This window comes from Mesocricetus auratus, unplaced genomic scaffold (assembly GCF_017639785.1).
Source record: "Mesocricetus auratus isolate SY011 unplaced genomic scaffold, BCM_Maur_2.0 Super-Scaffold_100011, whole genome shotgun sequence".
NCBI lineage: Eukaryota > Metazoa > Chordata > Mammalia > Rodentia > Cricetidae > Mesocricetus > Mesocricetus auratus.
The window spans coordinates 48,371,092-48,383,432 of NW_024429195.1; the positions used below are offsets into that span (position 1 = coordinate 48,371,092).

A 12,341-nucleotide genomic window follows, 5' to 3' on the forward strand; every position below is an offset into this window, starting at 1 on the left:
TGTCCTGAAACACTCTCTATAGACTAGGCTGGCCTCAAATTCACCGAGATCTGCCTGCCTCTGCCTCCCGAGTGCTGGGATTAAAGGTGTGTACCACCAACCCCCAGCAAAATTAGGTTATTTTTGAAAACTTGAAATTTTCTGTTCTTGAGGGTTGCAATGGATAAAGGTCTATTTACATTGAACCATATAGCAGAATGCCCAATGGGTGGGACATTTGAGTATTTAGAATTCCTGTAGAATTCTTGCTTGGTTCCTGGATAAAAATTTATAAAAGCAGTTTTAGCGTCTATAGATGTAGTTTGGTAGATACTGAGGCTCCTTCATTAGGAAGCTTACATAATGCCTCTTCTGGAATTAAGAGGACTTCATGATCCATGTGGTGGTGCACGCCTTTAATCCCAGCACTTGGGAGGCAAAGATAGGCGGATCCTGAGTTGGACAGACAGGGCTACACACAGGAACCCTGTCTCAAAAAAAAAAAAAAGAAGAAGAAGAAGAAGACTTTTGAACACATCTAACCTTTGGATAAGTATTATAGCCAGGTGCAAGTTAAGTGTCTTCTGAGTCCCTTCCTCTCAGGACTATTTCTGGTCTCTACCTGATAGGCTGTCGTTCAGTTAACACCTCTTTGGGCTGTTTAGCCAGCATTGTCTAGGTCCTGAGGTACAATGTGACTAACACATTGACTCTCTAACTGAATTGGAAGTACAAAGTTAGCCCAGAGGAAGGAATATTAATTCCCCCAATAGACTAAGCAAGGTGGAACAATGCATGTCAGAGAAAGAACTTCCACAGAGTACATGGAATGGTTCATATAGTACATTAAACTAATTCAGTAATAATAATCGTTGCAGTTTCCAATATAAAATATGCAAGCACATGCCTCCCCATTGAGAAACATAGTGAGCAGTCATTTCTCACTAAGTCATTTGTTTGTTTATAAACATATCATATATTTATTTCTAATTATTTCTTTGGGAATTTTGTACAATATATTTTGATCATGTTCACTTCACTCCTCCAACTCTTTTCCCAGATCCACCTAACTTTGTGTCATTGGTTTTGTTGTTGTTGTTGTTGTTGTTGTTTTTAAACTCCAAATTTGTGTTGCCCTTACATTTCTGGATATGTACCTACCACTGGAGTATGGTTAATTTATCAGGGACTACACTCTTAGTGAGAAAACTGTGTCTCCCTTTCTCAGTATTTATCAGTTATCACTAGCTCCTTTGCTAGGGGCGGAACTTAATGCCCTCCTCCTTCATGCTGGGGTTTGGTATGGCTTTTGCTTGCCTGAGTCTTGTGCATGCTGTCATAACTATGGTATATCACCTTTCTTACCATTTCTCCTCAATCAGTAACTTTATATAGTAGCTTGTTTATTCAACCTTGTCTCTCATTATTGTGTCATGAAAGCTAAATTAGTAAATGCAAAAAGATTACCATATATACATCAAATGTGAAATGTGGTTACTCATCCTTAAGTTTCTATTGTCCTTCCCAATTTTATACACATTAGCTTGCATGGGATCAGTTTTTAAATATTTAAGTATAGAAATATTTAGCCTAGTTGCTAAGTACCTTATCTGTTCATTAACATAAGTTGCTTACTTTTTCCTCTTTTGTGTTAAGAGTTGAAGATGCTATTAAGAATCTCTTTTATCTGTTTATTGCTTTATTTTTAATTAGTATAGATGGTTTGTACATGATAGTAATTTCATCATGACATTATCAAGTATGGTATTCCTTTATCTTTAATATGATCTTCAAAAGATTTCTCCCCCATTTGAGGAACAAACTCTTAAGCCCAATTCTAAGTAAAATATAGCATAACTTAACATCTTTCTGTTTTTCCCAGTACTGGGAAAACTAAGGGAGGAAGATCAGGATTCCATATTCATATAATAGAACCATATCTCAAAAGCTTATATACATGTGTGTCTTAATATACATACATTTCCTCATGTTTGGGACCCATATTATTATAGATAATTAGAAGATCTAGTTTTCTTGATTTTGGTGTTTGACAGTGTCAGGTGGCTGGATGTCAGTAAATTAACAAAGACCAGTATCATGTCAGAAATGGCCATGTTTATGCTGTTGGTGCATTTGGTTTTTCTTATAATGTGCTCATGCATGTTTTGGTTTTGCTGATAACCATTTATATTAAGAAGTTAGAATTGTTTTGCTTAATTTTACAGTCAAGCATTTTTGCTACACATGATACATTAGACTTTCAGTGTCATTCAAACTATCTTTGAGTCTAAAAGAGTAATTTACTACTTTAAATATGGAGGAACATGGATGTATGTACATTTTTTAAAAAGGAATCATTTGGGGCTAGAGAGATATCTCGGTGGTTAAGAGTACTGGCTGTTCTTCTAGACAACCTGGGTTCAATTCCCAGCCCCACATGGCAGTTCACAGTCTAGGAACTCCAGTTCTAGGAACCCAACACCCTCACCTAGACATACATGAAAGCAAAACACCAATGCACATAAAATAAAATAAATGAATTACCTTTTTTAAAAAAAGGAGTTGTTCTTTCAAACATTATGTTTGATGGCAGCCAGTCTAAGCATCCAGTTTCAGTCATTGAAAACTTTTCTCATTTTAAGACAGGCTCATATGAAAACACTAAATGAGACATTAATTTCACATCAAATAACAATATAACCAAATTTAAGAAACTGGCTTCTTCTTTTCACCCCAAATGATGGTGTTGAACATAGATAGAACAGCACCTTCGACATGGAGACACTTGGATGCTTGACCTTCATTCTAATCTATGTCCAGAAATTTGTACCAAAAGTTACATGATTTAAAGAACATAACTGCTAATGCACCAATGTTTTCAAGATTAGGAAAAAAACTGACATCACTTAGAATTTAAGCAGTTATGATTTGTATATTAGTAAAATGGTTGACTAGCTAGGGGTTCTCTGTATTCATGTGCTTTTACAAATTGTTAGAGGAATATAACTTGAAAGTTTGTTAATGCTCTAGATACAAGGCAAGAAATAATGAGTTTGAGGCCTGTTTGTGGTACAGAATGAGTTCAAGGCCGACCTAGGCAACTTAAGATCTTGTCTCAGAATCAGAAATCCTGTGAGAGCAAGGGTGGAGCTCAGCCATAGCATGTGTACTTACTCTCAAGCACCTTAGATGACCTCAGGAAGGAGGGGAGAAGCATAGCAATAAATTCCAGAATGCTAATAAGTTTCCAAGTTCCTCTTGAGGGTTGGGGCTAGACTACCAATTTAGACTACATTCAGATCTTATAGATAACTATGATGACTTAGTAAACATAAGTGAATACAGTCGAGACCAAAGGAAAAAAGAGTATCATAATTTTCTTGAAAGAATTAAGTGAATATGCTTACGTTGGTATTTTGACCAGACTACATAATATGGTCATAATTGAAACTATCTGCATGAACTCAGCATATTAAACCTTTCATAGCTACAAAGCCTATTTAACTTAATGCAACCTGGTTGCACACCAGCTCTCCAAATCTTTGATTCCCATATTAATTGAGACTCTGAATAAAATGTTTTTAATGTTACAAATGAGCACTGATTTCTTATCTAGCACTTTGTCACTTTATTCCAAGACAAATCTTACATTAAAAGGTATATATGGCTATTTATATGACTTAGATGGTTATATGTGTATGTAATACATTGCATATTTGAAACATCCATTAACATGGCTCCTACTGAGGTCAAATTATTCCATCATAAGGTAAAATATTGTGGCAAAACGTGTTTCTACCATCTCTTAAATGTTTTTACCAGGCATTAATTCAAATAAAAAAGAATTGGAGAACTTTGTTGCAGTTTTTAATTTTTTCATAAAAGAAAATTGGATTGTTATTATATTAAGAACTGTCAAAAAAAAACTTTGCCTAAAGTTGTCTTCCTAGGCTTTACTGGTCAATACTGTCCTTTATAAACACTGCCAGCCAGATGACAGGATTAAAGACTCCTTTATGATAAGGCATTGGCTGCAGAAGCAGTAAGTACAGTCATTGTCATGGTATCCAGATACACAAGTGTTTCATATTAAATTACTTACAATTACCACATTACCTAGGTATCTCCTCCTATACATTTTAAATCATCTCTAGATTGCTTATAATACCCTTATATTTTACCAGCTAAAGAATATTGGACCAAAAAACTTTTGTTAGGTATGAATGTAATTTTTTTCCAAATATTTTCCTATCTGTGATTGAATTGAGCCCATGGATATCATGAACCATCTGTAACTCTTTTAAGTCAATTTTTTTTTCCTTGCATGCTATCTCAGTTTTTACCTGCTCAGGCTAGTTTGCAGGTGCCTGGGATGATTAGACAATCCATAATTCCTACCAATCAAGTAAGAAGGAAAGAGAACTCTGAGCTTCTCTCCCAGTTAACAGGTAGTTTGCTGTGGTTAGAATTAATGCAGATTTTGTAGCAACACACATTAGTACTTTTATTATGAGTAACTGAAAGTTTGTGAAATGAATGAGTGCCCCATTTGAGTGACAGCTAATTAGTACAAGAGACCATTCTTAAGTTTCTGTATATGTTATAGTAAATTGATTTGTTTTATTCTTCATTTTAACATTTACGTATTTATGTTGTTACTTTTACTTTAAGATGTATTTTGTTCCTTGCAGTGTTTGAGCAACACACCTCCGCTTACTGAATATTTCCTCAATGATAAGTACCAAGAAGAGCTGAATTTTGACAATCCCTTAGGAATGAGAGGTGAAATAGCTAAATCATATGCTGAACTGATCAAGCAGATGTGGTCTGGAAAATTCAGCTACGTCACTCCTAGAGCATTTAAGGTGAGCATGGTAAACTTTGAGCAAGTGTGCTCTTGTCCTCTGCAGATATATATATTTTTCTTCATTTCATTTTGCAATGGATTCTTGCTATATTACTAGGCTAGTCCCAGATTTCTGGACTCCAGCATTCCCTGTATTAGCTTCCTGAGTCCACAGGCCCAGCTCTATTTTTAGAGAGTCCATGTATTGTCTGTTTTGTCCCAGATAAAGATTTATCGTATCTTTACTGGAAATGCAAAATAAACAAACTGTGCATATATTTGTGTTTATTCCTATTCTGTATAAGTAGTTTTAACTCTTCACAAAAGTTATTTTCCATAATGTTAGCACAAATTAAATGAACAAATACAGAGCCATACTCCTAGGGAGAATTCAGGGTTTCATTCAACCAAGCCTTTGGTCACATTTTCATTAACTAATCAATGTATTCTTTGTTTTATATGTGTGTGTGTTTGAAAAGTCCGTATTTTATATGTTTGACACATTAATGCTGATTTCACAACCAACAGTATATAACTTATTGCTTAATAAAATTTATCTAATTGTGTTTTCCCCATAAAATATACTAACACTGCCTGTGTTTATGAACTCTGGCCAACATCTTAGTACTCTCTTTAGGAAATGTTTTATACATTAAATAGCCTACCAGGAAAGCATAAAAGTATAAAGAAGAAAATGTTAACTATAAAACTAAAAAGTAAAACCAAAATTACAAAATGATGCTGAAACTAGAAGGCAGTGTAGCTTTCTTCTCCCAGTGAGGAATGTGTAAATCAGGTAACAGGTTTTTTACTGGAACATGTCTTCAGATGATTTAACTTATGTCACAAATATGACTTGCTACCTATTTCTCCTGTGTAGACTCATGAATGTTGAGAACAAGTGTGTTTTTTGAGTCATCCTATCTATCTCATTTTGTGGTTTTTCTATCTTATAGACACAGGTAGGACGCTTTGCACCCCAGTTCTCTGGATATCAGCAGCAAGACTGCCAAGAACTCTTAGCTTTCCTATTGGATGGATTACATGAGGACTTGAATAGAATTAGGAAAAAACCATATATACAGTTAAAAGATGCGGATGGCAGGCCAGATAAAGTAAGTGAACTTCATGCTGCTGTTGTCATCTTTGTTACACTTTTCTCACACTGCCTAGTGACTTCTGTTCATTTTCCTCGTAGGTGGTTGCTGAAGAAGCCTGGGAAAACCATTTGAAAAGAAATGATTCTATCATAGTAGACATATTTCATGGCCTTTTCAAATCTACGTTAGTGTGTCCTGAGTGTGCTAAGATCTCAGTAACCTTTGACCCTTTTTGTTACTTGACACTTCCGTTGCCCATGAAAAAAGAACGTAGCTTGGAAGTTTATTTAGTTAGAATGGATCCACTTGTTAAACCTATGCAAGTAAGTTATAACCTTTTTCTTTGTACTTGTTATTTTTACTTAATTAGTGAAAGGGCTAGTATAAAACTTGTTGGTTTCTCTAGCACACTTCAGTAATAAAATTTATTGTGTAATAGATTTCATAAGTTAAATACTCTGGAAATTGCACCTTTTAGAGTTATGAAAAGTTGAAGGATGTCATAGAGAAATAAATTTCTTTCATCAATGACAACCAAGATGCTTGTTTTATAATTTAAACTACTTTAGTTTTAAAGTGAGTAGTGAGCTCTAGGAGATGGGAGATTGTTACAGAAAGCCGTAAAGGACTGTTTTGATTTAAGGATTTAGTTCTTTGTCTTTTTGGTAATTTTTTAAGGCTTGTATATATATTTCAATACTTACACAAAGTTAAGGTAAAGGGGATGATTAGTGTCAAAAAAAAAAACAGGCAGAAAATAGCATTCAGAGCGTAGGTGCTAGGGAAAAAAGATCTCAGAGACAGGGACAAAACAACCTGTCTCTCCTGCTCAAAGTAGCTTCAGTTTTCTAGGTGAAGCGTTCTTCAGGTACTGAGAAGAGAAACAAAATAGAACACTAAAGAATGGTGAAGATTTCAAATAATTACTGTAGACTGCACAAGTTAGTGACACACAGACTTGTTCCTGGCAATGGGGAAGAGTGTTGACCTGGACTTGTGACACAACAGCACTGGAATTGAGACATTTTCTCAGCATATACAGTCAGCCATGAGAAAGTTACATCTTTCTAGTGCTGGGAAGAGGCGCTGACCACGGCTACTCTTTAAAAGAAAACATGCCGTTGAGGCTGACTTAGGTTTAGTCCATTGTCATCATGGTGGGAAGCATGGCGATAGGCAGGCAGATGTGGTGCTGGAGAAGTAGCTGAGAGTCCTACATCTGTATCTGAAGGCAGCAGGAAGAGAGAGACCCTGGGACTGACGTGGGCTTTTGAAACCTTAAAGCTCAGCCCCAGTGACACACTTCTCCAACAAGGCCATAACTCCTAATCCTTTCAAATAATGCCACTCTCTGATGACTAAGCATTCAGATGTGTGAGTCTATGAAGATCATTCTTAATTCAAACCACCACAGTTCAGCAAAAAGACAACTGAGAGGCAGACACAAAAGGTTTTTGTAGCAGGGTAACAGAAGAAATAAAGTAAGGTCTAGGTGAACGGACATCATGATAGTAGAGAGAAAACCATCCTAAAGACTAAAAATCTATACACAAACCAAGAAGAGGCGAGAAGTAACCTGTTAGAGTGTAAGGCACCAGAAGTGAAACAGCTCTATGTGATGACAGGTTCAGGCAGTGGGCTACAGGTAGGTCTTTGAATCAGGGAACCAAGGTACAGTACAGCTAGAAGATCACCATGATGGATATTATCACCCAGGAGCTTACAAGATTAGGGAAGTTTTCGCTCTGAGATACTTGAATGTGTGGGAGCAATCACAGGCCCAGGCTCAACTAGTCAATGTTTTCCCAAAGTCATAAATTCATTACAAATTTTTGTTTGTTTTTTAGTACAAAGTTATTGTGCCCAAAATTGGAAATATACTAGATCTTTGTGCAGCATTGTCTGCTTTGTCAGGAGTGCCTGCAGATAAGGTGAGATGTTTCTGAGATTGAAGTACATAAATTGTTGTTTAGTTTCTCAGTATTGTAAAGCCAGCTTAATAGAAATTTGTTTTCTTCTAGATGATAGTCACTGACATATACAATCATAGATTTCACAGGATATTTGCCATGGATGAAAACCTCAGTAGTATTATGGAGCGGGATGACATTTATGTGTAAGTATAGAATGCCCATTTACAATCTGTTGTTTAAGAGGTAAAAATATGCCGGGGGCGGGGGGGGGGGATGGCGCACGCCTTTAATCCCAGCACTCGGTAGGCAGAGGCAGGCGGATCTCTATGAGTTTGAGGCCAGGCTGGACCGACAGCCTCCAAAACAATACAGAGAAACCCTGTCTCATAAAAACAAAAACAAAAAAAGGTAAAAATACTAAAAAAAAAACTAACATAAAACTTACGGTCATTCCCTCCCTTGTAGGTTTGAAATTAACATCAACAGGACAGAAGACACAGAACATGTGGTTATTCCTGTTTGCTTAAGAGAAAAATTCAGACACTCAAGTTATACCCACCATACTGGCTCTTCACTATTTGGTCAGCCTTTTCTTATGGCTGTACCACGAAACAATACTGAAGATAAACTGTATAATCTCCTACTCTTGAGAATGTGGTAAGTGCCTGTGGTAAGTGCCAAATAACTGTGCCAAATAAACATGAGGATAAAATATAAAGTAGCTAGTGAAAGACATTGTGCAAGATACTACCAGAGTCTGACACACGACTCTGTGACTCACCGACAGCAACGTAGACAGATAGAACTGATGACAGCCGGGCATCATGGCAGTGACACACACCTGGGATCAAAGTCCAGGCTGGGACCCCACTGCATGGACTGGGCTTGGAGTGTGCTTGTAAGCCTAGCACTTTATGTGGAGGTCAGACAATCAGGAATTCTAATCCTGCTTCTTTTACATAGCAAATTTGAGTCCATCTGGGCTACATAAAAGAGTGTCTCAAAACCCACTGAATAAATAATGAAGTAAAAATAAGAATACAATTTCATCCATGACTTGATCACATATAATTCACAACTGTGATTATTTCAAATCCAGAAACATGAATTCTTAGCTGTTTTACACTAAAAGTTTACCATTAGAAGTTTTAATTGGCAAATAACTGTAATGTTAAGTACAAACTAGAAATCACAGAAAATGTCAAATGGCCTTTTTTTAATACATGTGGCTAGATCAAGAACTCATTTCCTTTAAAAGGATAAGCTTTTGTTGCAGTGCCCCACATACTCTTTGCTTTTTTTTAAATAAGCCTTGAAGTAGATAAGGTAATGGCAAATAGCATTAGAGACTCTTTTATCCTTTACAGCTGACATACTTTATGTTTTCTATATACCAAATCATTATAATTTCATGATCCATGTATAAAGATCACACTACACAAATATAAGTGTCCTAGCAACAAATAGACATCATGTAAATGAGGACCATTTATAAAATTCTTTTAAGCTGAGAAATGATCTACTGCGCTGTACTTTTAACATATAAAACCCAGAGCTGATAAGGTGATTCAGAGGTAAAAATGCTTGCCACCATGATCTGCCACTGGAATTCAATCCCTGATACCCATGAGGTGGAAGGAGAGAACCCCATGGATACAAGTGTGTCCTCTGACCTCTGTTTTCACACACATGATGCTCATACACATACATAAAGTGTAATTAAATTAAAAGGAACATACAGCTGGGTGTGGTGACACAAACCTTTAATTCCAGAATTGAGGAGGCAGAGGCAGGAGAGCCAGTTCAGTGCCAACCTGGTCTACATAGAGAGTTCCAAGCCAACTCTGCCAATTGTATATATAGTGAGACCCTGTCTCAAAAACAATGAACAGCAAAACCCTATAAGTAAATAATCGCTTTTTTACATTAAAAAGCAACCCATATGTAAATTATTAGCCAGCTTTACAATATGAGTGTTAGGTCCTGAGGTTGAATTAAACTTGTTTGTTTTATTAAGTAAAATGGAAAGTGAATTTGACAAGCTTGTTGGTGACCTGATTTTACTGCAGCCGGTATGTCAAGATGTCTACTGAAACCGAGGAAACTGACGGGCCCCTGCGTTGCTGTGAGGACCAGAACATCAATGGGAATGGCCCCAATGGCCTCCATGAAGAAGGCTCACCAAGTAAGACTTTCTTACCATACTTCTCCTGACCTAGACAGTATTGCCCCCCCCCAAAAAAAGGTTAGATGTGCATTAATAAACTAAAACACTTGAGTAGATATGGAAAGCAATCCTTATAATTTTTAAATGTAATATAGGGCTAATTTTTAAATCTCTATTAAATACTAAGGTGAAATGGAAACAGATGAACCAGATGATGAATCCAGCCAGGATCAAGAACTCCCTTCAGAGAATGAGAACAGCCAGTCTGAGGATTCCGTTGGAGGAGATAATGATTCTGAAAATGGATTGTGTACTGAAGAGACTTGTAAAGGTCAACTCACGGGACACAGAAAGAGACTCTTTACATTCCAGTTCATCAATTTAGGCAACACCGATATCAACTACATCAAAGATGACACCAGGCATATAAGATTTGATGATAGGCAGCTTCGGCTAGATGGTGAGTATCTGTGAGAGTAAGTTGAACACTGAACTTGAGCAGAACAAATTATTTTTTTTTTTAGGTGAAGGCCATGAAATGTAGACCTGTCATGAAAAAAAAAAAATACAGTTGCATACCTGTAGGAAATAAAAGCCTCATGTCTTCATGTAGCAAGTGATAATTTTTACTAAAATGAGGTTAGTTTGTGTATGCTTAATCTTTGTGTTATTTTTTAACTCTTAAATTAGTTCAGTGACTTGGAAATGGCTGTTAGTGTTTGCCCTGATCACCTAGGACAAATAGAAATAGTGTTTTAAGGAAATTGCTGTTTGTTTACTCTGATATATATCTATAACATATATGTATATATACATATATATGTTGGCATTAAAATATATTTAGTTCATGCACACCAAAGCTTATGACGTTTTTAATAAAAATTACTTTTTTCCACCTTAGAAAGGTCTTTTCTTGCTTTGGACTGGGACCCTGATTTGAAAAAGAGATACTTTGATGAAAATGCTGCTGAGGTGAGCACCCACGGCTGCTTCTCCCTTCTTTACTTTCTCAATTCGGCCTCGAGAGTTAATCATACTCTTCTCTCCTCTCCCCTGGCTTCTACAAATATGTTGATTTTTAGCAGGAAAAAACAAAACAAAACGGTTGTGATTTTTTTACTTTGTGAGGTAGACAGTTGGTTTTGAGCACACTTTCTGTGTGTTTGTTTAGTCTCAGAGGTTCATGCACAGGCAGCGAGACACATCCCAGCTGAGGCTTTGAAGACTGAGTGTTCAGTAAGGTGTGTCACCAAGATGAGCTTTGTTTCATTTGCTCTCTTTAGGATTTTGAAAAACATGAAAGTGTGGAATATAAACCTCCAAAAAAACCCTTTGTGAAATTGAAAGACTGCATTGAGCTTTTTACAACAAAAGAAAAACTCGGTGCTGAAGACCCCTGGTAAGAAAAGACATTAAATTGTTGCATCTAGTACCTTTTCTTTAAAGGTTTATTTTGGTCATGTTGGCAAAATACTAACTAAGCTCCCTTGATATTTTAGTGAGATCATTATAGGGTAAGTTCTAGTCTAAAGAGGGCTGCTAGCATCTTTTTTAAAGTATTACAGTGGTTAACCTTTACTCTCATGACTATCTTTTCTCTAATAGCCAGTTTCATAATTTCTTTGGATATTTATTTGTATGTTTGTAATGAATAAGTTTATCTAACAAATGTAGCTGGGCGTTGGTGGCACACACCTTTAATCCCAGCACTCCAGAGGCAGAGGCAGATGGATCTCTGTGAGTTCAAGGCCACCCTGGTCTCCAGATCGAGTTACAGGACAGCCTCCGAAGCAATACAGAGAAACCCGGTCTCGAAAAAAAAAAAAGTTTATCTGAAAAGGGTATAAGGATAATGAGGAATATCTTTCATGTTCACACATATTAAGTGTACAGTGATTATTCATTGATAGCATGTAGTTAGAACTTACTAATTTTTAACTTAACTGGTTTTCGATTTGTAGTGTTTATTAATGCAGATCATCTGTTCGAGCCTCTGCCAAGCTTTATGGTAGTCTTCTTCTTCGCAGGTACTGTCCAAATTGTAAAGAGCATCAGCAAGCCACAAAGAAATTAGATTTGTGGTCCCTGCCTCCAGTCCTTGTGGTGCACCTCAAGCGATTTTCTTACAGTCGATACATGAGAGACAAGCTAGATACCTTAGTTGATTTTCCCATCAAGTAAGTGGAAACTGTATTTAGTAAGCATTGGATCTTCTCTTTTCAAATTGATAATTTTTTTATTTTGCCTCAGTAAACATCAGGTATAATTGGATCAGTTTAAACCTTGAAGTTTTGAATAGTTCTCATAATTCATTAGGATTAATTTTTCACAATTTT

At 36.4% G+C, this 12,341-nt stretch overlaps 1 protein-coding gene across 4 annotated transcripts in view; it reads left to right on the forward strand.

The window, feature by feature from the left end:
* The window catches only part of Usp15 (ubiquitin specific peptidase 15), an 84,148-nt gene that overhangs the window by 61,924 nt on the left and 9,883 nt on the right, over window positions 1-12,341 (forward strand). For all 4 annotated transcript variants that reach the window (XM_040754781.1, XM_040754783.1, XM_040754782.1 and 1 more), the window contains 11 exons: window positions 4,671-4,844; window positions 5,782-5,940; window positions 6,024-6,248; window positions 7,773-7,856; window positions 7,947-8,041; window positions 8,304-8,495; window positions 9,908-10,023; window positions 10,193-10,465; window positions 10,907-10,977; window positions 11,289-11,404; window positions 12,033-12,182. In XM_040754781.1, the coding sequence (XP_040610715.1) occupies window positions 4,671-4,844; window positions 5,782-5,940; window positions 6,024-6,248; window positions 7,773-7,856; window positions 7,947-8,041; window positions 8,304-8,495; window positions 9,908-10,023; window positions 10,193-10,465; window positions 10,907-10,977; window positions 11,289-11,404; window positions 12,033-12,182 (1,655 nt within the window). The remainder of the gene's footprint in view (window positions 1-4,670; window positions 4,845-5,781; window positions 5,941-6,023; window positions 6,249-7,772; window positions 7,857-7,946; window positions 8,042-8,303; window positions 8,496-9,907; window positions 10,024-10,192; window positions 10,466-10,906; window positions 10,978-11,288; window positions 11,405-12,032; window positions 12,183-12,341) is intronic.